The 21,776-nt window shown below is 39.6% G+C and overlaps 1 protein-coding gene across 1 annotated transcript in view; it reads right to left on the bottom strand.

Annotated features, from left to right (window-relative positions):
* DNAH5 (dynein axonemal heavy chain 5) overlaps positions 1-21,776 on the bottom strand; it is a 303,601-nt gene that overhangs the window by 30,446 nt on the left and 251,379 nt on the right. Inside the window, exons 62-68 of the mRNA XM_035710321.2 lie at positions 13,666-13,801; positions 12,796-13,112; positions 12,072-12,227; positions 10,978-11,160; positions 4,009-4,252; positions 2,708-2,822; positions 2,028-2,218 (exon numbers count right to left, since the gene is read on the bottom strand). Of these exons, the coding sequence (XP_035566214.1) occupies positions 2,028-2,218; positions 2,708-2,822; positions 4,009-4,252; positions 10,978-11,160; positions 12,072-12,227; positions 12,796-13,112; positions 13,666-13,801 (1,342 nt within the window). The remainder of the gene's footprint in view (positions 1-2,027; positions 2,219-2,707; positions 2,823-4,008; positions 4,253-10,977; positions 11,161-12,071; positions 12,228-12,795; positions 13,113-13,665; positions 13,802-21,776) is intronic.

The raw sequence follows: 21,776 nt of genomic DNA, 5'->3' as shown, positions 1-21,776 counted from the left end.
AAAGAGTTAGAAAGTCTTTATAGGATGAAATATACTGTTTAATAAATACCATCTATTAAAATGTTTCAGGGAAAATATGCTCTAAGCATAATTCTTAAAAGGATGTAACCAATTCATTTGGCTACCTTTAAAATACTGTTTTGAACAGAGCAGGTCATGAACAAATAATAATACTCAAGATAATTACTGAACCAATCCCTACTTTAACTAGGCACCATGGACCTCACTAAATTACTCTTTTGCCAAATCCATCTTAGTATATTTCCAACAAGGCAAGTATGGCCTTGAAGCAATCTCAAAAAGATTATTAACTCCCCAAATCAAAACAGATTGCTTTAATGGCAGGGAAAAGCTAAAGACCTAAGGACAATGGTATTGTGTTGAAAAATGTCAGACCAATTTCCATGGAACCTGTCCATTTTCCAACAAACTCAAAAGAATAAGATAATCACCAGAGAGTTAGGGAGAAGCTATTTATGGGAAGGAAAGGGTGTTCCTTACAACCAAAGCATTATTTATCATTTAGTAGAGGGTAAATGTGTTATGAATATCTTGCCTGCCTCCAAAGTGTACAATGGCCCACAGAGAATGATTGTAATGGGCTGGGGGCAGACATATTCTTGGATAGTATGGCACCAGATTAAATGTACTTCTGATGAATGAACAGTTGGAATAGGTAAATTCAAAATAAATTCTTGAGGTGATTGAGAGTTATGTTATTCCCTTCATTCTCTAAAGCCTTACTTTGGGAAAAAGTAAGTTTGAATTTTTACCGTAATACCTTGTAAAAATGATATGCTTTTACAATGAAAAATCTATACAAGTGATAACACAATTTTAAACTGGTCTAGCTTAAGCAGATTTAGAAAGTCATCTGGGCTCATCCCATTCCATCTTAACGATGAGCAAATTAAAAGGCCGGTATCCAAACACAAAATAACAAGTGATTTTAAAGTCCTTGCAGAAGGAGCTCACCCACTGGGTAGCTCTCAGCAACATCACCAGCAATGAGCAATCTTACAACATAACTGCCTTGCAAAGCTTCCTCTGACACTGTGTTTCATAAAGCAGCATTATAAAACTGTTGAATGCCAAAAGCCCACAAAAACCAGTCCAGGGAATCCCTGGGTGGCTTAGCGGTTGAGTGTCAGTCTTCAGCCCAGGACGTGATCCTGGGGTCCCGGGATCGAGTTCCATATCGGGGTCCCTGCATGGAGCCTACTTCTCCCTCTGCCTGTGTCTCTGCCTCTCTCTGTATGTGTCTCTCATGAATAAATAAAATCTTAAAAAAAAAAAAAAGAAAAGAAACGTATGGTAGATAAAGCCATTTAGACCTCAGCATCATTTCCACAATTACTTTAAATATTTTTTTGTCCAGACATTCAAGAATGTGACAGCAAAATTGTTTCCTAGCCTTCTCTGGGCTGTACTGTGCAGTGGCACAAGGGCCCTGCCCATGAGCAATGCTTCAATAGATACAGAATAAATATCCACAGGCTGAGCTGAGCTGCACAATCACCTGCCCATGGCTCCAGCCTGCATCCTACTAGATACCATCTCCTCTTCCTTTGACAGCCCCCCTCCGCCCATGTGTGCCCAGGGCCGGTGTCCCAGCCCCTCCAGGCCTTTGCTCACCTGTCCAACTCTCTGGGAGGCCCCCTTCATTAGATATCCCATTAGATATTCCCTTTAAAGTTTTAACTGCTCCTACTGACTCTGCACACCCTGTAACTCCCCATCCGCCTTATCCCACTCTGTTTTTCCAGGGTACCCACTAGCTTCTCAAGTACTAAATAATTTATTTATTGTTTTATTATATGCCACAAGTGCCTGCTCTGTGCCTTAGCACACAGTATGCTCTCAATAAATATTCATGCAATAAATGAACAAATAAAATATTTCACATGTCTGCAATCTTCAATGAAATGCAAGGAAACTATTACAGCCAGAGAAAAAATACTGCCTAGGTCCTTCAAGTAATTCCTACAGCTGAACCTGTGTACCACACTTTCCATTGTTATACTGACCTTTAATGAGAGTGAGAAACTCTTCATGCTTGACTTGGTTCCTCTGGATGTCGATCTTCAGGGTAAGTAGCAAGGTGAAGAGGAATTTGTGCTCCTCATACAACCCTCGGGCTGTGTACTTATAAACCTCATAAGTCATATGCTCAATGATATTAGCAATCCTCTTGCTTGTAATTGGGCTCTTGACAGATCTGGAGGAGAGAACATTTAAATTAGGCTTATCTCACTACCTTTTTCCGTTGTCCATAAAAATTGTCTTTAAAGCAGAATAGGTAACTTTGGAGGGTCAGTTCTTTCTTACACATAAGAATAAGCATCCTAAATCTAAAATAACAAGCATTGTCTCAACATAAAATAACATAACAAAATCCTCAATGTTGTCTAAATCAATTTTACCCGCAGGGTATTATCACTCACAACAATGTCTTGGGAATTTTTCTTGTTTAACAGAAATACATGAAACCAAAGGAATCAATCAATGGATGAATAGTTGGTAGAGCTGTTTCTGAGCATAAAATGACAAATCAGAATGATTTGTTAACACACTGGTAATTACACTAAACTTAGATTAAAAAAAAAAAAAAGACCCAGTAGAAAAAAGAAAAGAAGTTATAAATATAATGTCATTATTCTAGCCCACATATATAAAATTCAACTTGGCTTCCTGAGCACAGACATACCTGGCTAAGGAAAGGTCAAACAAGCCAAGAAACTGGCGGAGCGAAGTCTGATACATTTCGTTAACCAAGCGCATCTCGGTGATGAGGAAGTAGAGTATGCTGCCCCGTGTTGCCACTGAAAGAGGAAGAGCAAGGCTGCATGTGCTACGAGGGTGGAAAATAAATGACCCATGCACAGATCTGCCTATACTCTAAATGAAAACAAGTTTTATTTTTGATTTACCAATGACCATCTACCAGCCCCAGGAGTCTAGAACAAGGCTCATTATATATACTTAATTCTTATTTATAAGCTTTGTACAAGTAGTCTGCTATTTGTGTTTATCACGTGGTATTCTCCATTTGAGAACTTCCAGTATCCTTATAAATACTTTTTTACTATATTTTTTCATAAATAGAAAAGGCAATTAATGGGATAGCAGAAGCTACACCTAGCAAATTGTGTAGGCATTTTAAGGACCTCATTCTCTTCTTTTTTAAAGATTTTATTTATTTACTTGAGAGAGAGAGAAAGAGCAAGAGCAGAGGGGGAAGCAAAGGGAGAAGCAGGCTCCCCACCAAGCAGGGAGCTGCATGTTGGGCTCAATCCCAGGACCCTGGAATCATGACCTGAGCCAAAAGCAGATGCTTAACTGACTGAGCCACCCAGATGTCCCTATGGGTCTCATTCTTAAGCTCCATGAAGAAGCTTCAACTAAGCTCGGCCTCAGGTTGGCAAAATAAGGCATGGCAAAGATGATGTTCCTGACTCTCTACCAGCAAACCATACTGTTTTGATTATTTTTCCAGAAAGAATGATACATTTCTAAAGGAAACTGAATTCTTTCAGCAGGTCCCTCTTGTAACCAATGAACAACACTGATTTGCAAATTGGTGAGTATGACTAAAGGACTCCCATGAGACCAAAGAACTACCTTCCTAATACAGATTGCCAACGGACAACTGGCTTACTGTTACCAAATGATAAAGAACTAGTGAACAGCCCACAAACACAGCTAATTCCTCAGATTTCAAAGTGGCATTCAGAAGTTCTTTAAAAATTCTCCCTGCTTTCTAATTTAAAAATAAGTTCACAGGAACATTAAAGAAATTACAACTCACATGAATTATAAGCACCCATTACACATTTACACCCTTATAAAATTTCCTCATCTCAAAGCAATGCCACAAAATGTGAATGGCCATCCCACTTTGTACAACCATTTGCATTAACATCCTTCCTTCTTTCAATTTCTCTGATTTTCAGGGTTTTTTTCTCACTTCATTTTCCTGTGACATTTATCTTTCATTACCAAACTCACCAGGTCTGTATTCCTCCCGGGCTGAGTTAATTTGAATTTCTGTCTCAGCTGAAATTTCCAGCTTCTGTGTCACCTCTTCTGCGGTCTTTTTTGTGTTACTCAGCACAACAATGAGACTCTCATCTTCCACCAGGGACCCCTGGGTACTCGTCAGCCTGTAAAGCAAATTATCTTCCAGCTCTTTCATCCTTCTTTTGTTTGCAGTTACATCTTCCATGAGATGAGTTCTCTCTTTCTCCAATTCCTGTTAATTTGCATAAATATATTTTCTTCCTTAATTAACAACTATTGTTTGGCCATTCCTTAAAAAGTTAACCTATAGGGCTGCTCTCAAGCTACTGCATTATAGTTATCATACTTGGTGGCAGGAAATACATCAAAATAAGAAGAGGAGAATTAATGGATGGAAGAAGAACATGAATTTTGCTAAAAATCCTACCAATATCCCCTCCAGCATCTATTTCTTTCTTAAAGTGAAATCATTTTAGGTGACTTTTGTGATATATTTAAGCTTGTTTTGAAGGAGAAATATATTTGAAAGGATAGTAAAATACATTTGAAGATACATATAGATCTTTCAGATTAAATACATTTTTTGTTTAGTTTCTTGTTTATAAGACCTCTGTTCTTGTTTGAATGTGATTATTTTCAACTTGCTAGTTGAAATAGTATCCAATTCTCTGAAAAGCAAGTGTTCGAAAAATTAGGCAAACAGCCTGCACAGCTGTGGCAGGTACATTTAAATTAGAAACTCTTCTTGGCCTGAAAGGTGCTGTTCTCTCCATGAGAAGTGAAGTTCTAGGTCTTTCCTGAAGGATCTTTATAGATAGCTGGGGAAAGAATGGTTTTGGAAGATTATTATCCTTACTGGCTACTTCTTCCTCATAGTAGTTTGGAGAGGGAAAGTCCATGGTACAGAAGGAGAAAAAGATGGGATTGGTGAGGGTGGGGAAGGAAGAATGGCCATGACCCAGAACAAGCCAAAGGCAGCCCGAAACCCAGAGGCTAAGACCACAGAGGCAATGCTTCTGGCTCCAACTCAAACTGTTATGTGAAAGTCAAATCATTTCATGAGCAGCTATAATTTTGAAGCTAGCAAAAGAATCAAAACTGGAAAGGATAGTGAGTTAGACAGTATTTAAATATTTGGAAAGAAGGATATGCATTCATGAGTTTGCTTGAAAAGCTTTTTAAATCAAGGTACCTATGCATAGCTGCATTAATGAATGATACACACTTTGGTATAAACACAATATGGGGAAACTAGGGTTAAATGCAGCTGACTTGAGCACAAAACCACAGGAATATGTTATATATGATTCTATGAGCCTCAGTTTCCTTACCTGTGAGGTGGATATAAAAACAGCTTGGAGAGTGATTTTCAGGACATAACTAGTAAAGCAGCTACAACAGTAAGTGAATCATGATAGCTGTTCAAAACATGCCTGTCCCCTCTTGTCCCCTCCCTTGATTCATTCCAAGCATGGATTTTTCAGAAGCACTACATTGCTTATTTGGAAAATAAGCAGTTTGAAAAATAAAATTATAGGTTGGCAGAAAATAAATCATACTTTAGAATTTCACATATCATTACAAAAGTGTAATAAAGTGGCTGCAAAGGGATAAAAGAGGAGAACTTTCTAATCTTGCACTTAGGCTAAGGATGCATGCTTTCATGCCTGAGGGGACGATCCTGTGGCCGTCAAATCCAAAAACTGCACCCAGTCTTATGGATTCTTCCAGCACAAAAGTTTTTCCTCCATCCATATCTTCCAAACCTATAGCTACTGCCCTGATTTAGGCTTTAGTTATTCTTCATGGACTCCCCGCTGCCATCACCCCCTTTCCTGCTCTTAGGCATTCAGGGATCTCTCTCAGTTGTTTTGAAAGGTCTGAAATTCTCAACGTAGTTTGCAAGACTTATTACAACCTACATTTCCAACCCCATCTCCACTTGAGAACTATAGAATCAGTACTAAAATCATGCTCCCATGGTGCTTATGAAAACCGTTATTCACAAAATAAACAGTTAACACAATGTATACAAAGGGGCAAATTAACCAATTCCTGATTTTTAAAATGGCAAGTAAAAGCCTGAACATCAAAAAAAAAAAAAAAATGCTTGAACATCACTGAGATAGTTTTGGTCAATTTAATATCATTGTTAACACTAATACATTTATTTGTCAATCAAAGTAACTGCCTATATTCCTAAAGGATTAAAATGAGGCTACGAAGCATATTTTCCCCAAAGTTTGAGGTTGATAAAATAATATCCCCTAAAATAAACAGTACAATTCAGAGTAATTTGAAATTATGAAAGCAATCTGCATACTAAATAGTAGGTAAATGACCAAACACTACAATGGGATAAGAATTATGGAAAAAATTATGGAAAAAAGTTATTCCTGAAGGAAAATAGAACTATCATTTGCTTTTCTTTTTTTATCCTTTTGTAAAGAATTTATTTACTTGAGAGAGAGGACATGAGGAGGGGGAGTGGCAGAGGGAGAGCTGAGCAGGGAGCCCGACATGGGGCTCAATCCCAAGACCCCAGTACCATTACCTGAGCCAAAGGCAGACACTTAACCAACTAAGCCACTCAAGTACCCCCGCTACTTGCTTTTCATTCAGGATTTTTAAATGGAAAACATATTTTGGAATAATTTTAGGTGTATGTTCATTTGTATGGCTGATTTAAATGTGGTTCTGTTGAACTATGGCTTTAGGTCCCCCAATATATAAGAAATAATAATAAGGAGCAAAATTAATCAAAATCATTTTGTCTATAAGCAATTTTCCCATCAAAGGGATTAACTCAACACACATACACCACACACACACAGGTAAACATTTGTCCCATGTACTCAATTTACTAAGGCTGCCATGTAAATGTTTTACATGAACTGCAATAATATGAAGAGTATCACCAAAGTGAGTAAGAAAGTACAATAGTGATTCAGGACAATTTCAGGGAACATAGTATTTATTAATTAAATGATCAAAAATTAAGTGATTCCACAAAGATACAAAAGACAACTAAAATTATCTGTGTACCTAAAATGAAACCATGGTTTTGAAATCAGTAAGAGGGAACAGATGACAGACAGCCTTTCAGAGTTCTCATTTCTAAAGGATCACCCAGGCTTTCCTTCCCAAATGTTCCTTCTCTTCTGTACCTTACATTGGTAATTAAAATAGAAAGATTAAACAAGAGAATTCAGATTTATTGTTTCTCTGTACTAGTGAGCTGGTGACAATGACATCTATTTAAAGGTCTTCATTAAACTATTTCTCCTGTCAGTTCCACTGAGTTTGGGTGCTTCCACTTCCAAAGGAAATCACATACCTGTTGGCTCATCTGGGATTTTGTTTTTTGTTTTTTTCAAGATTTTATTTATTTATTTACTGATGAAAGACACACAGAGTCAGAGACACAGACAGAGAGAGAAACAGGCCCCCTGCAGGGAGCCTGATGCCGGACTCTATCCCAGGATCCTAGGATCACTACCTGAGCCAAAGGCAGACGCTCAACCACTGAGCCACCCAAGTGGCGCCCTCGCCTGGGATTTTGAACAAGGTGACCCCTAAGGCCTTGTATTGTGTGGCCAGTAGAATCTGCTAACCTCTATTAGTATTTTTTTCCTAATAGTATATAACTCACTTGAGTTTCTGTCTTGTTCTCTGGGATCAAGGTAAGAGTGAACCTAAGAAATTTGTTTTTTTAAAAGGATAGTTACAGATCTACTGGTTTACTGTCAAGATAGTGTTGATACCTCAACTTCTGTGACAACAGCAGGCTGCCTACAGCTACTCACAGGAACATCAGGTTAACGATTGAATAGGGCCTTCATATCACCTTGAACAGCTCACACATTTAAAATGACTGCTTTGATGGAATCTTGTCTCACATTTAGATCTTTCATCCATTTTGAGTTTATCTTTGTGTATGGTGTAAGAGAATGGTCCAGTTTCATTCTTCTGCATGCAGATGTCCAATTTTCCCAGCACCATTTGTTGAAGAGACTGTCTTTCTTCCAGTGGAGAGTCTTTCCTGCTTTGTCGAATATTAGTTGACTAAAGTTGAGAGTCCACTTCTGGATTCTCTATTCTGTTCCACTGATCTATGTGTCTGTTTTTGTGCCAGTACCACACTGTCTTGATGACCACAGCTTTGTAGTACAACCTGAAATCTGGCATTGTGATGTCACCAGATATGGTTTTCTTTTTTAATATTCCCCTGGCTAATCAGGGTCTTTTCTGATTCCACACAAATCTTAAGATGATTTGCTCCACCTCTCTGAAGAAAGTCCATGGTATTTTGATAGGGATTGCATTAAATGTGTAAACTGCCCTGGGTAACATTGACATTTTCACAATATTAATTTTTCCAATCCATGAGCATAGAATATTTTTCCATCTCTTTGCATCTTCCTCAATTTCTTTCAGAAGTGTTCTGTACTTATTAGGGTATAGATCCTTTACCTCTTTGGTTAGGTTTATTCCTAGGTATCTTATGCTTTTGGGTGCAATTGTAAATGGGATTGACTCCTTAATTTCTCTTTCTTCAGTCTCATTGTTAGTGTATAGAAAAGCCGCTGGCTTCTGGGCATTGATTTTGTATCCTACCACACTGCCGAATTGCTGTATGAGTTCTAGCCATCTTGGACTTGGCCACAGCAACTTCTTGCAAGATACATCAATGAAGGCAAGAGAAACAAAAGCAAAAATGAACTATTGGGACTTCATCAAGATAAGAAGCTTCTGCACAGCAAAAGAAACAGTTAACAAAACTAAAAGACAACCTACAGAACGGGAGAAGATATTTGCAAATGACTTATCAGATAAAGGGCTAGTATCCAAGATCAATAAAGAACTTATGAAACTCAACAGCAAAGACACAACCAATCCAATCATGAAATGGGCAAAAGACATGAACAGAAATCTCACAGAGGAAGACATAGGCATGGCTAACAAGCACATGAGAAAATGCTATGCATCATTGGCCATCAGGGAAATACAAATCCAAATCACAATGAGATACCACCTCACACCAGTGAGAATGATGAAAATTAACAAGACAGGAAACAACAAATGTTGGAGAGGATGTGGAGAAAGAGAAACCCTCTTGCACTGTTGGTGGGAATGTGAACTGGTGCAGCCACTCTGGAAAACTGTGTGGAGGTTCCTCAAAGAGTTCAAAATAGATCTGCCCTACGACCCAGCAACTGCACTGCTGGGGATTTACCTCAAAGATACAGATGCAATGAAACGCCGGGACACCTGCACCCCAATGTTCACAGCAGCAATGTCCACAATAGCCAAACTGTGGAAGGAGCCTCGGTGTCCAACGAAAGATGAATGGATAAAGAAGATGTGGTTTATGTATACAGTGGAATATTACTCAGCCATTAGAAACGACAAATACCCACCATTTGCTTCAACGTGGATGGAACTAGAGGGTATTATGCTGAGTGAAATAAGTCAATCAGAGAAGGACAAACATTATATGGTCTCATTCATTTGGGGAATATAAAAAATAGTGAAAGGGAATAAAGGGGAAAGGAGAAAAAATGAGTGGGAAATATCAGAAAGGGAGACAGAACATGAAAGACTCCTAACTCTGGGAAATGAACAAGGGTTAGCGGGAGGTTGGTGGGGGGTTGGGGTGACTGGGTGACGGGCACTGAGGGGGGCACTTGACGGGATGAGCACGGGGTGATATGCTATATGTTGGCAAATTGAACTCCAATACGAAGAAATTTCTAAATAAATAAATAAATAAATAAATAAAACTACTGCTTTGGAGCACACAGAAAAGTATAAAATCCATTATAAATCTGCCTTCCCTGCATTCTTATGCTCTGAGGTTTCTATTCATTTTTGAAAGCAAACAAACCTGAGAGTCCAGCAGGCTGTACAGCTAAGCACTCGTGAGACCAGACCTCATGTGTTAACAAGGCTCCTCACTGCCCATATCTCCAAGACACGGGACAGCTGGTCAATTTATGGATTCAAAGAAGAATGGCCTTTCCCTGGCATCATAAGTTACTATTCCGAGCCACATCTCTCAAGGAGAATTGACAGCCCAGTCAAGATTTAATTCATCCTGACTGTAGAGGCTCACCCTTTGTTTCAGCTCCATGTGTAAGGGAATTAGATGTTTTCCAATACTAACTTCTTACTGTTGGGGTCCTTCCTGCTTCCAATACCCATCCTTGGTTCAATAACATTTTATATTGATGTAGTCTATATAATAATCACCTAAGAAGAGATCAGAGTCAGAAAGACTATATTATCCCAGAAGTCAAAGGAACACTTTTTTTTTTTCAATCTGTAGGCTCTTTTCAAATGGGTTACTTAACTTCCAGAAAGTATCAGAGATTAACTTAGACCCACTTGTCACACCCAGGCTAAGATGATTCAGCAATGTGAGAAAAGTTCGGACTATGGTGGAAAGATGAGATACTACAAGAGAAAAGGCTGCTAACAGGAAATAAACAATGAAAATCCATCAAAATTAAAGCCAACAGCTCATTTCTTGCATGAGACCTTGCGTTAGAGGAAAGAAAATACAGATTACATGTTGTATAATAATGTGGTTCAGGGTAAGAGGACCCTCTAATATCATAAGAGTGTGATGGTCATGTTCCTATGGCCATACTTTTTCTAAGAATTATCTACCATGAGCCTGGAATGGATTCTGATCATGAGGCAACAGTTAAGGAATAATTTTCTCAAGACACACAAGGTACTTTTCCAGAGAGTAAGAAGAAGCCCTACCTGGGATCCATATTGGCTTTTCAAGGCTGTTCAGTCTTTTCAAAGGGGCTTAAAGTGCTCCTCACTTCATCTTACACTTCCGTTTAAAGAGGGACTTCAATTCTATTACAACTTTTATCATATTATTTTCATCAATGAAAGAATTGCAACACAATGCAGAAAAGGAGGTAGTCACACTTCACTTACATTTTTCTCTGTGAGGATGACTCTCCCCAGTAACTGATCTTCCAGACCTTTCATGGTGACAGTGAAGTCAATGATAGAGGTCCGAGCACTTATTTCAGGTGTATAAACTGGATTGGGCAGCTTCGTGGTGATGTAGAGTCTGAAGCCATCCATCACATCTACTTCCTTATCACCGACTTTCACCTTTATTATGAAAATAATGTTAAAAGTAATAAAACAAAAAACAAAACAAAACAAAACAAAAAAAAACAAAATAAAAGTAATAAAACAACATACACCCTACTGTGTCCTTTGCACAGGATCAAGCATTGCTTTAAGTAATTATATAACTGGAGATCTTTGTATAACTGAAAAAGAAGTGGTCATCAGGTGTTCAAATGGCTTCAAAACCACTAGGATGAAAGGAAGGGAGATGGGTAGGAAGGAAGAGAGGGAAGAAGTTCAATGTATGCCACTATATACCACAAATGTAGAATTTAACACCAAAATTGGTGCAATCATACCACAGAAGTGAGATGGATTACCCAACCAAAATTTGGTGCAGAGGTCAAGACTGATGGCATCACACATGCACCAAAAGGGTATGAAAAGGCTTATTATTCACATAATGAGATTTCTTTTGAGATTAAAGTAGGCCTCTGACCAGGTCCCAAAAATTGACTGAGACAATAGGGAAAAGCAGCTATTTTAGGGTTTTATAGTGATGAGGGCTAAGATAAAGATTTCCACACAGGGCATGAACAGAGGATTGTGTGGTTTGAATATCCCACCAATGCCAAAAGAGAGAGATCCAGGTTTTCTTATCAGCTTGCCCAGATTTGGGACAGAAGAGGGGAGGATCATGATGGGTTTTGAAAGATGTCCACAGTAAATCATCAAAATGGAGTCAGACTCCATCACACAAGAGAAGTAGATATTTCTAAAAGGTCTGCTCTTGAAAACTTTAATCCCAACTCAGGAAGTAGAGAAGAGAAAAACAAATGCCTCTTGCCACTGACTCGAATTTCAGTTGCTGCCTAGTGAGAAAATCTCATCTATGTGACATTTATCTGGCCTGGTGGTTCTGCACATTATTATCAATAGGTTTAACCTACCTTAAAGGTAGACCCAGTCTTAATGAAGTTCCTCTCCAAAACATTATCCAGTGCTGGATCTAGTTCCTCCCCAACATCTTCAATAAGTAAGGGCCTTCCAAGAGAAAGACTGTCCTCCAGGTGGTTTCTGAAATACTTGTGATTTAGAGATGTGATCTAGAAACAAGATCCAAAGGTTGCTGTTGACAATATCATGATGCAATGCACAGAGATAACAACATTAAATGGTGCCTGAGCATTCTGTCACAGGACACAAATACGGAGATCTTTAGAGACCTTTATTTAAAACCCATACTTGGTGAGATTGTGCAGAAAGCTTAAACTGTTTCCATCCTTTTCCTTAGCTGACTATTATTCCCCAGGGCAACTTATCTTCTCATCACCACCACTTTTGCGATAAATAATAATGGAATAACCATGAAGTGTCCTTGTAAAGGGCTATACACTTACTGTCATACAACTTGACCCTGCTCTGTTCATCAAGAAGGGATTTAGGCTCTAACAGAGGAAAATCTGAAACCTTCAAAAGACAGCATTAGTAGAGATCCATATGAACGTAAATGCAATTTTTAGAAAAGATTTTAATATTAGAATTTAGGATTTCATCTATTACTGCTCTAAGATTACAATCTCTATAATTTTCAAATATTTCTTTATTCTTGGACTCTTGTTCATCTGGGGCAATAAAACTTGACCAGTAGCATAATGTTCAAACACAAATTACCTGCAGTTCATTCTGGCTTTCTTTATTTTTAATCCAGATCTTCCCTTGAGTCTGTGGATCAATTAACAAAGGAAAGCGAGATGCCTTTGTAACAATAATTCCATTCTGAATGGACAGGTCATCATTTGGCAGACCTTGGAGGTTCCATTCACTAATAGTGGGAGCATCAATCAACATCTCATTGAGATTTAGATTGTTTCCAAATGGGATTTCCCTGACTTTCATTTCCTTCTGCCAGTCATATAGCATCAGGTTGCGAAACTCTTGGTTAAATGGACCAGAATAAGATAGAAAAGCTGTAGCCAACAATACATCCCCTAAAACAGAAAACAAACACCACTGAAATACTTTATAATCAGCCTTGTAATTGTGCAGGATATTAAGCATTTTTTAAAGGCAACCACTCTTTTAAACTAATTTCCAAAAACCAAACTGCAACTACATGTTGCTGTGTCTTGGTGAAAAAATAGCAGTCCATTGTTAAATAGGGTCCAAATGGTCCACCAAGTAATACCTGCTAGTAGTCAACCACTAGGTTATTTTGACTCTGGTTGGATGTGAGAGTATAACATTGAACTTAAGAGATGCAAAACCTAAGAAGACAGAGCTTCCATTTCCAGTGATGTTGATCAACATAACCATTCTCTAATAGGAGAATTCAAAAGTGACCTGATAGCTCATTAATATATCTAATAAGGGCTACATAGACGCCAGACCAATATTTATCCATCTGAAATATCTTGACACACACACACACACAAAGGAATTTGAAGGACTAGAGAGTTGGTTTGTATTCTAATAAAAGTTTCAGTTTGCTAAATTCCCTAACATTGTCAACACACAATCTGACTAATAAAGGTACCTACACACCTACAAGTCTTTTTATTTGTGCGGCAAACTCTTTACTTTGTTCTGTCCATCTTTCTTTCTCTCCTGCCAAGCCACCGATCAGTGTGGAGGCGGTCTGCATCTTCCGTCTGCACCGCTCCGCATCTTCAAGCAAGGTCTAAAAAAGGGCCAAAATCAAAAGAAAACTTCTGTTCAGAAAAATACAGCCTCCAGCTGAAGAATATAATTTTAAACCATTATATATTATCTGCCCTTCTGAGACCTAGGAGCCATTTATCTCACAGGAAGCCTAAGATTTAATTTCTGTGTGCCTGTGTCAAAGCCCATCTCTTAAACCTTCATGTGGGGTCCTGAGCCAACAGGTCACACTCTCCCCAGGTGTTAATAATTAAGAGATAATAGAAATCTGCATTTATGACTTTCCTATAAGGAAAAATAGAAATAAAATACAAACATATTACTAATATACACAGAAAAAGTAATACAATACATATCCTTACTTGAAAATCATGATTCAGGAGGGGCAAGACGGCAGAAGAGTAGGGTCCCCAAGTCACCTGTCCCCACCAAATTACCTAGATAACCGTCAAATCGCCCTGAAAATCTATGAATTCGGCCTGAGATTTAAAGAGAGACCAGCTGGAATGCTACAGTGAGAAGAGTTTGAGCTTCTATCAAGGTAGGAAGACGGGGAAAAAGAAATAAAGAAACAAAAGGCCTCCAAGGGGGAGGGGCCCCGTGAGGAGCCGGGCTGAGGCCGGGGCGAGTGTCCCCAGGACAGGAGAGCCCCGTCCCGGAGGAGCAGAAGCTGCACCGACCTTCCCGGGCGGAAAGGGGCTCGCGGGGCGTTGGAGCAGGACCCCAGGAGGGCAGGGATGCCCTCGGGCTCCCGGGGACACTAACAGACACCTGCGCCCCGGGAGAGTGCGCCGAGCTCCCTAAGGGCTGCAGCGCGGGCGGCGGGACCCGGAGCAGCTCGGAGGGGGGAGGGCGGAGGAAGAGGCTCCGCGGAGGGGGCTGCGGGGGTGGGGGAGCAGCTCGGGGGGCTCGGGGGGCTCCGCGGAGGGGGCTGCGGGGCGGGAGCAGCTCGGGGGGGCTCAGGCAGAGGAAGAGGCTCCGCGGAGGGGGCTGGGGGGGGAGCAGCTCGGGGGGGCTCGGGTGCTGGCTCCACGGAGGGGGCTGCGGGGCGGGAGCGAATCGAACAGTGCAGGCTCCGGAGCACAGGGCGCCTGGACACAGCCCAGGATCCGGCCTCCCCCGGGACAGGCAGAGGCCGGGAGGACCCAGGACAGCGAGGACGCTCCTGCCCCGAGCTGAGCAGATCAGCTGCCCCGCCCCGGAGCCTCCAGGCCCTGCAGACGGAGAGCTCTGGAGCTACTGCAGGAGCTGACTCCAGGGCTGCAGAGCTGGCCCCGCCACTGCGGTTGTTCCTCCTGGGGACTCACGGGGTAAACAGCCCCCACTGAGCCCGGCACCAGGCAGGGGCAGAGCAGCTCCCCCAAGCGCTAACACCTGAGAATCAGCACAACAGGCCCCTCCCCCAGAACACCAGCTAGATGACAAGTTCCAGGGAAAGTCAAGGGACTTACAGTATACAGAATCAGAAGATACTCCCCTGTGTTGTTTTTTTGGTTGTTTTTGTTGTTGTTTTTTGTTTTGTTTTTTTTTGTTTTGTTTTTTTGTTTTTTGCTTTTTGATTTGTTTGCTTTCCCCACCTTTTTTTCCCTTTCTTTCTTTTTCTTTTTTTTTCTTTTTTCTTCCTTTTTTCTTTTTTCTATTTCTCTTTTCTTTCCTTCTTTCTCTCCTCTCTTTTTCTCCTTTTCCCAATACAACTTGTTTTTGGCCACTCAGCACTGAGCAAAATGACTATAAGGAAAACTTCACCTCAAAAGAAAGAATCAGAAACAGTCCTCTCTCCCACAGAGTTACAAAATCTGGATTACAATTCAATGTCAGAAAGCCAATTCAGAAGCACTATTATACAACTACTGGTGGCTCTAGAAAAAAGCATAAAGGACTCAAGAGACTTCATGACTGCAGAATTTAGATCTAATCAGGCAGAAATTAAAAATCAATTGAATGAGGGAACCCTAAGTGGCGCAGCGGTTTAGCGCCTGCCTTTGGACCAGGGCGCGATCCTGGTGACCCATGATCGAATCCCACATCGGGCTCCCCGTGCATGGAGCCTGCTTCTCCATCTGCCTATGTCTCTGCCTCTCTCTCTCTCTCTTTGTGTGACTATCATAAATAAATAAAAAAAATAAATAAAAAAAATCAATCGAATGAGATGCAATCCAAACTAGAAGTCCTAATGACTAGGGTTAACGAGGTGGAAGAACGAGTGAGTGACATAGAAGACAAGTTGATGGCAAAGAGGAAAACTGAGGAAAAAAGAGACAAACAATTAGAAGACCATGAAGATAGATTAAGGGAAATAAACAACAGCCTGAGGAAGAAAAACCTACATTTAATTGCGGTTCCCGAGGGCACTAAAAGGGACAGAGGTCCAGAATATGTACTTGAACAAATCATAGCTGCAAACTTTCCTAATCTGGGATGGGAAACAGGCATTCAGATCCAGGAAATAGAGAAATCTGCCCCTAAAATCAATAAAAACCGTTCAACACCTCAACATTTAATAGTTAAGCTTGCAAATTCCAAAGATAAAGAGAAGATCCTTAAAGCAGAAAGAGATAAGAAATCCCTGACTCTTATGGGGAGGAGTATTAGGGTAACAGCAGACCTCTCCACAGAGACCTGGCAGGCCAGAAAGGGCTGGCAGGATATATTCAAGGTCCTAAATGAGAAGAACATGCAATCAAGAATACTTTATCCAGCAAGGCTCTCATTCAGAATGGAAGGAGAGATAAAGAGCTTCCAAGACAGGCAGGAACTGAAAGAATATGTGACCTCCAAACCAGATCTGCAAGAAATTTTAAGGGGGACTCTTAAAATTCCCCTTTAAGAAGAAGTCCAGTGGAACAATCCACAAACAAGGACTGAATAGATATCATCATGCCACTAAACTCATATCTTTCAATAGTAACTCTGAACGTGAACTGGCTTAATGACCCCATCAAAAGGCGTAGGGTTTCAGACTTGGATAAAAAAGCAGGACCCACCTATTTGCTGTCTGCAAGAGACTCATTTTAGACAGAAGGACACCTACAGCCTGAAAATAAAAGGTTGGAAAACCATTTACCATTCAAATTGTCCTCAAAAGAAAGCAGGGGTAGCCATCCTTATATCAGATAAACTAAAATTTACCCGAAGACTGTAGTGAGAGATGAAGAGGGACACTATATCATACTTAAAGGATCTATCCAACAAGAGGACTTAACAATCCTCAATATATATGCCCCGAATGTGGGAGCTGCCAAATATATCAATTAATAACCAAAGTGAAGAAATACTGAGATAATAATACACTTATACTTGGTGACTTCAAACTAACTCTTTCTATCCTCGATCGGTCTTCTAAGCACAACATCTCCAAAGAAACGAGAGCTTTAAATGATACACTGGACCAGATGGATTTCACAGATATCTACAGAATTTACATTCAAACTCAACTGAATACACATTTTTCTCAAGTGCACATGGAACTTTCTCCAGAATAGACCATATACTGGGTCACAAATCAGGTCTGAACCAATACCAAAAGACTGGGATCGTCCCCTGCATATTCTCAGACCATAATGCCTTGAAATTAGAACTAAATCACAACAAGAAGTTTGGAAGGACCTCAAACATGTGGAGGTTATGGACCATGCTTCTAAAAGATGAATGGGTCAACCAGGAAATTAGAGAAGAATTAAAAAGATTCATGGAAACTAATAAGAATGAAGATACAACCGTTCAAAATCTTTGGGATGCAGCAAAAGCAGTCCTAAGATGGAAATACATCGCAATACAAGCATCCATTCAAAAACTGGAAAGAACTCAAATACAAAAGCTAACCTTACACATAAAGGAGCTAGAGAAAAAACAGCAAATAGATCCTACACCCTGCAGAAGAAGAGAGTTAATAAAGAATCGAGCAGAACTCAACAAAATCGAGACCAGAAGAACTCTGGAACAGATCAACAAAACCAGGAGTTAATTCTTTGAAAGAATTAATAAGATAGATAAACCATTAGCCACCCTTATTAAAAAGAAGAGAGAGAAGACTCAAATTAATAAAATCATGAATGAGAAAGGAGAGATCCCTACCAATACCAAGGAAATACAAACGATTTTAAAAACATATTATGAGCAGCTATACGCCAATAAATTAGGCAATCTAGAAAAAATGGACGCATTCCTGGAAAGCCACAAACTACCAAAACCAGAACTGAAAGAAATAGAAAACCTGAACAGGCCAATAACCAGGGAGGAAATCGAAGCAGTCATCCAAAACTTCCCAAGACACAAGAGTCCAGGGCCAGATGGCTTCCCAGGGGAATTCTATCAAACGTTTAAAGAAGAAACCATACCTATTCTCCTAAAGCTTGTTTGGAAAGATAGAAAGAGATGGAGTACTTCCAAATTCGTTCTATGAGACCAGCATCACCTTAATTCCAAAACCAGACAAAGACCCAACCAAAAAGGAGAATTATAGACCAATATCCCTGATGAACATGGATGCAAAAATTCTCAACAAGATACTGGCCAATAGGATCCAACAATACATTAAGAAAATTATTCATCATGACCAAGTAGGATTTATCCCCGGGACACAAGGCTGGTTCAACACCCGTAAAACAATCAATGTGATTCATCATATCAGCAAGAGAAAAACCAAGAACCATATGATCCTCTCATTAATGCAGAGAAAGCATTTGACAAAATACAGCATCCATTCCTGATCAAAACTCTTCAGAGTGTAGGGATAGAGGGAACATTCCTCAACATCTTAAAAGCCATCTACGAAAAGCCCACAGCAAATATCATTCTCAATGGGGAAGCACTGGGAGCCTTTCCCCTAAGATCAGGAACAAGACAGGGATGTCCACTCTCACCACTGCTATTCAATATAGTACTGGAAGTCCTAGCCTCAGCAATCAGACAACAAAAAGACATTAAAGGCATTCAAATTGGCAAAGTAGAAGTCAAACTCTCCCTCTTCGCCGATGACATGATACTCTACATAGAAAACCCAAAAGCCTCCACCCCAAGATTGCTAGAACTCATACACCAATTTGGTAGCGTGGCAGGATACAAAATCAATGCCCAGAAATCATTGGCATTTCTATACACTAACAATGAGACTGAAAAAAGAGGAATTAAGGAGTCAATCCCATTTACAATTGCACCCAAAAGCATAAGATACCTAGGAATAAACCTAACCAAAGAGGTAAAGGATCTATACCCTAAAAACTATAGAACACTTCTGAAAGAAATTGAGGAAGACACAAAGAGATGGAAAAATATTCCATGCTCATGGATTGGCAGCATTAATATTGTGAAAATGTCAATGTTACCCAGGGTAATATACACGTTTAATGCAATCTCTATCAAAATACCATGGACTTTCTTCAGAGAGTCAGAACTAATTATTTTAAGGTTTGTGTGGAATCAGAAAAGACCCTGAATAGCCAGGGGAATTTTAAAAAAGAAAACCACACCTGGGGGAATCACAATGCCAGATTTCAGGTTGTACTACAAAGCTGTGGTCATCAAGACAGTGTGGTACTGACACAAAATCAGACACATAGATCAATGGAACAGAATAGAGAACCCAGAAGTGGACCCTGAACTTTATGGTCAACTAATATTCGATAAAGGAGGAAAGACTCTCCACTGGAAGAAAGACAGTCTCTTCAATAAATGGTGCTGGGAAAATTGGACATCCACATGCAGAAGAATGAAACTAGACCACTCTCTTGCACCATACACAAAGATAAACTCAAAATGGATGAAAGATCTAAATGTGAGACAAGATTCCATCAAAATCCTAGAGGAGAACACAGGCAACACCTTTTTTGAATTTGGCCACAGTAACTTCTTGCAAGATACATCCACGAAGGCAAAAGAAACAAAAGCAAAAATGAACTATTGGGACTTCATCAAGATAAGAAGCTTTTGCACAGCAAAGGATACAGTCAACAAAACTCAAAGACAACCTACAGAATGGGAGAAGATATTTGCAAATGACATATCAGATAAAGGGCTAGTTTCCAAGATCTATAAAGAACTTCTTAAACTCAACACCAAAGAAACAAACAATCCAATCATGAAATGGGCAAAAGACATGAACAGAAATCTCACAGAGGAAGACATAGACATGGCCAACATGCACATGAGAAAATGCTCTGCATCACTTGCCATCAGGGAAATACAAATCAAAACCACAATGAGATACCACCTCACACCATTCAGAATCGGGAACATTAACAAGTCAGGAAACTTCAAATGTTGGAGAGGATGTGGAGAAAGGGGAACCCTCTTGCACTGTTGTGAACTGGTGCAGCCACTCTGGAAAACTGTGTGGAGGTTCCTCAAAGAGTTAAAAATAGACCTGCCCTACGACCCAGCAATCACACTGTTGGGGATTTATCCCAAAGTTACAGATGCAGTGAAATGCCGGGACACCTGCATCCCGATGTTTCTAGCAGCAATGTCCACAATAGCCAAACTGTGGAAGGAGCCTCGGTGTCCATCGAAAGATGAATGGATAAAGAAGATGTGGTTTATGTATACCATGGAATATTATCAGCTATTAGAAATGACAAATACCCACCATTTGCTTCAACGTGGATGGAACTGGAGGGTATTATGCCGAATGAAGTAAGTCAGTCGGAAAAGGACAAACATTACATGTTCTCATTCATTTGGGGAATATGAATAATAGTGAAAGGGAACATAAGGGAAGGGAGAAGAAATGTGTGGGAAATATCAGAAAGGGAGACAGAACATAAAGACTCCTAACTCTGGGAATGAACTAGGGGTGGTGGAAGGGGAGGAGGGCGGGGGGGTGGGGGTGAATGGGTGACAGGCACTGAGGGGGGCACTTGTCGTGATGAGCACTGGGTGTTATTATGTATGTTGGCAAATTGAACATCAATAAAAAATAAATTTGTTATATAAAAAAAAGAAAATCAGGATTCTTTCTCATGTTAAAGTTCTAGCATCATTAATGCTTTATCTAAATCCACATCTCCTTTTACTTTAGGTGAAGCTTTAGATTATCTTCCGTTTGTTCTGTTCTGAGGCTTTCTCACAAATCCCAGTGACACCTGTCTCAGCTGGTCCCTCTCTGGTGCTCTGTGTGTCAGTAAAAGACCTTGAACCAGGCTTCCATACACTGTTACTACTCAATGTTCCATTCTTAAAAACTAATAATCTTCTTTATCTTTAAGACAACTGCCAATGCTACTTGTAGAATCTTATATGTATGAAATAATAGTGGGGACAGATAAAGATTTAGCAAAGGACCAGTCACAGGAGGTTCATTTATAACATATGTATATGTTACACATAATGCATAATTATGTTATATCTGCTAAATGTCTAATACTAGAGAAATATTTAAACAAATTATGGCATACCAGTGAATAAGAATACTCTGAAACCATTAAAAATTGTCTTGTAAAAATTTTTATAACCAAGAAAGATATTCATAATATATTACTAAGTTGAAAATTCAATTTAAAACAGTATGTATTAAGTTATATTATATATTCAAATGTTATACTTTACACATATTTTCAAATATACATAAATCAAGGAAAATGTTCAGATAGATGTTCAGATGATAAAGAGCAAATATTTTTAGTGTTCATTTCCAGGATTCCCTAAGGAACACGAACTGCTTTTGTAATTATAACACAATACCGTGTTTTTCAAAAGCAAGATATTTATTATAGTTTGTTCTCTGGGATTCTATTTTCCTTTCCCCCTAGGCTTAGTGAAGGAAACCTAAAAGCCCAGCAGAGGTATACTCCTACATCTATATTGCCCATATTTATTTATTTGTTTGTTTCTCCCCAAGGAGAAAAATGCCAGCTGGGAAAAATGATATTATAAATCATTTATTTCTGCCTACCTTTGAAACAAACTTTTCATGTAAAAGACATTTTTAAGATTAAGTTTTCTTCCCAAAATTCCCCATCTCCACTCTCAATTGGCCAAATAAGAAAATGGCCAGGGCC

This window comes from Canis lupus, chromosome 34, assembly GCF_003254725.2.
Source record: "Canis lupus dingo isolate Sandy chromosome 34, ASM325472v2, whole genome shotgun sequence".
NCBI classification, from domain to species: Eukaryota; Metazoa; Chordata; class Mammalia; order Carnivora; family Canidae; genus Canis; species Canis lupus.
The sequence above is the reverse complement of the archived record's forward strand: the minus strand, read 5'-3'. Positions and strand labels throughout refer to the sequence as shown.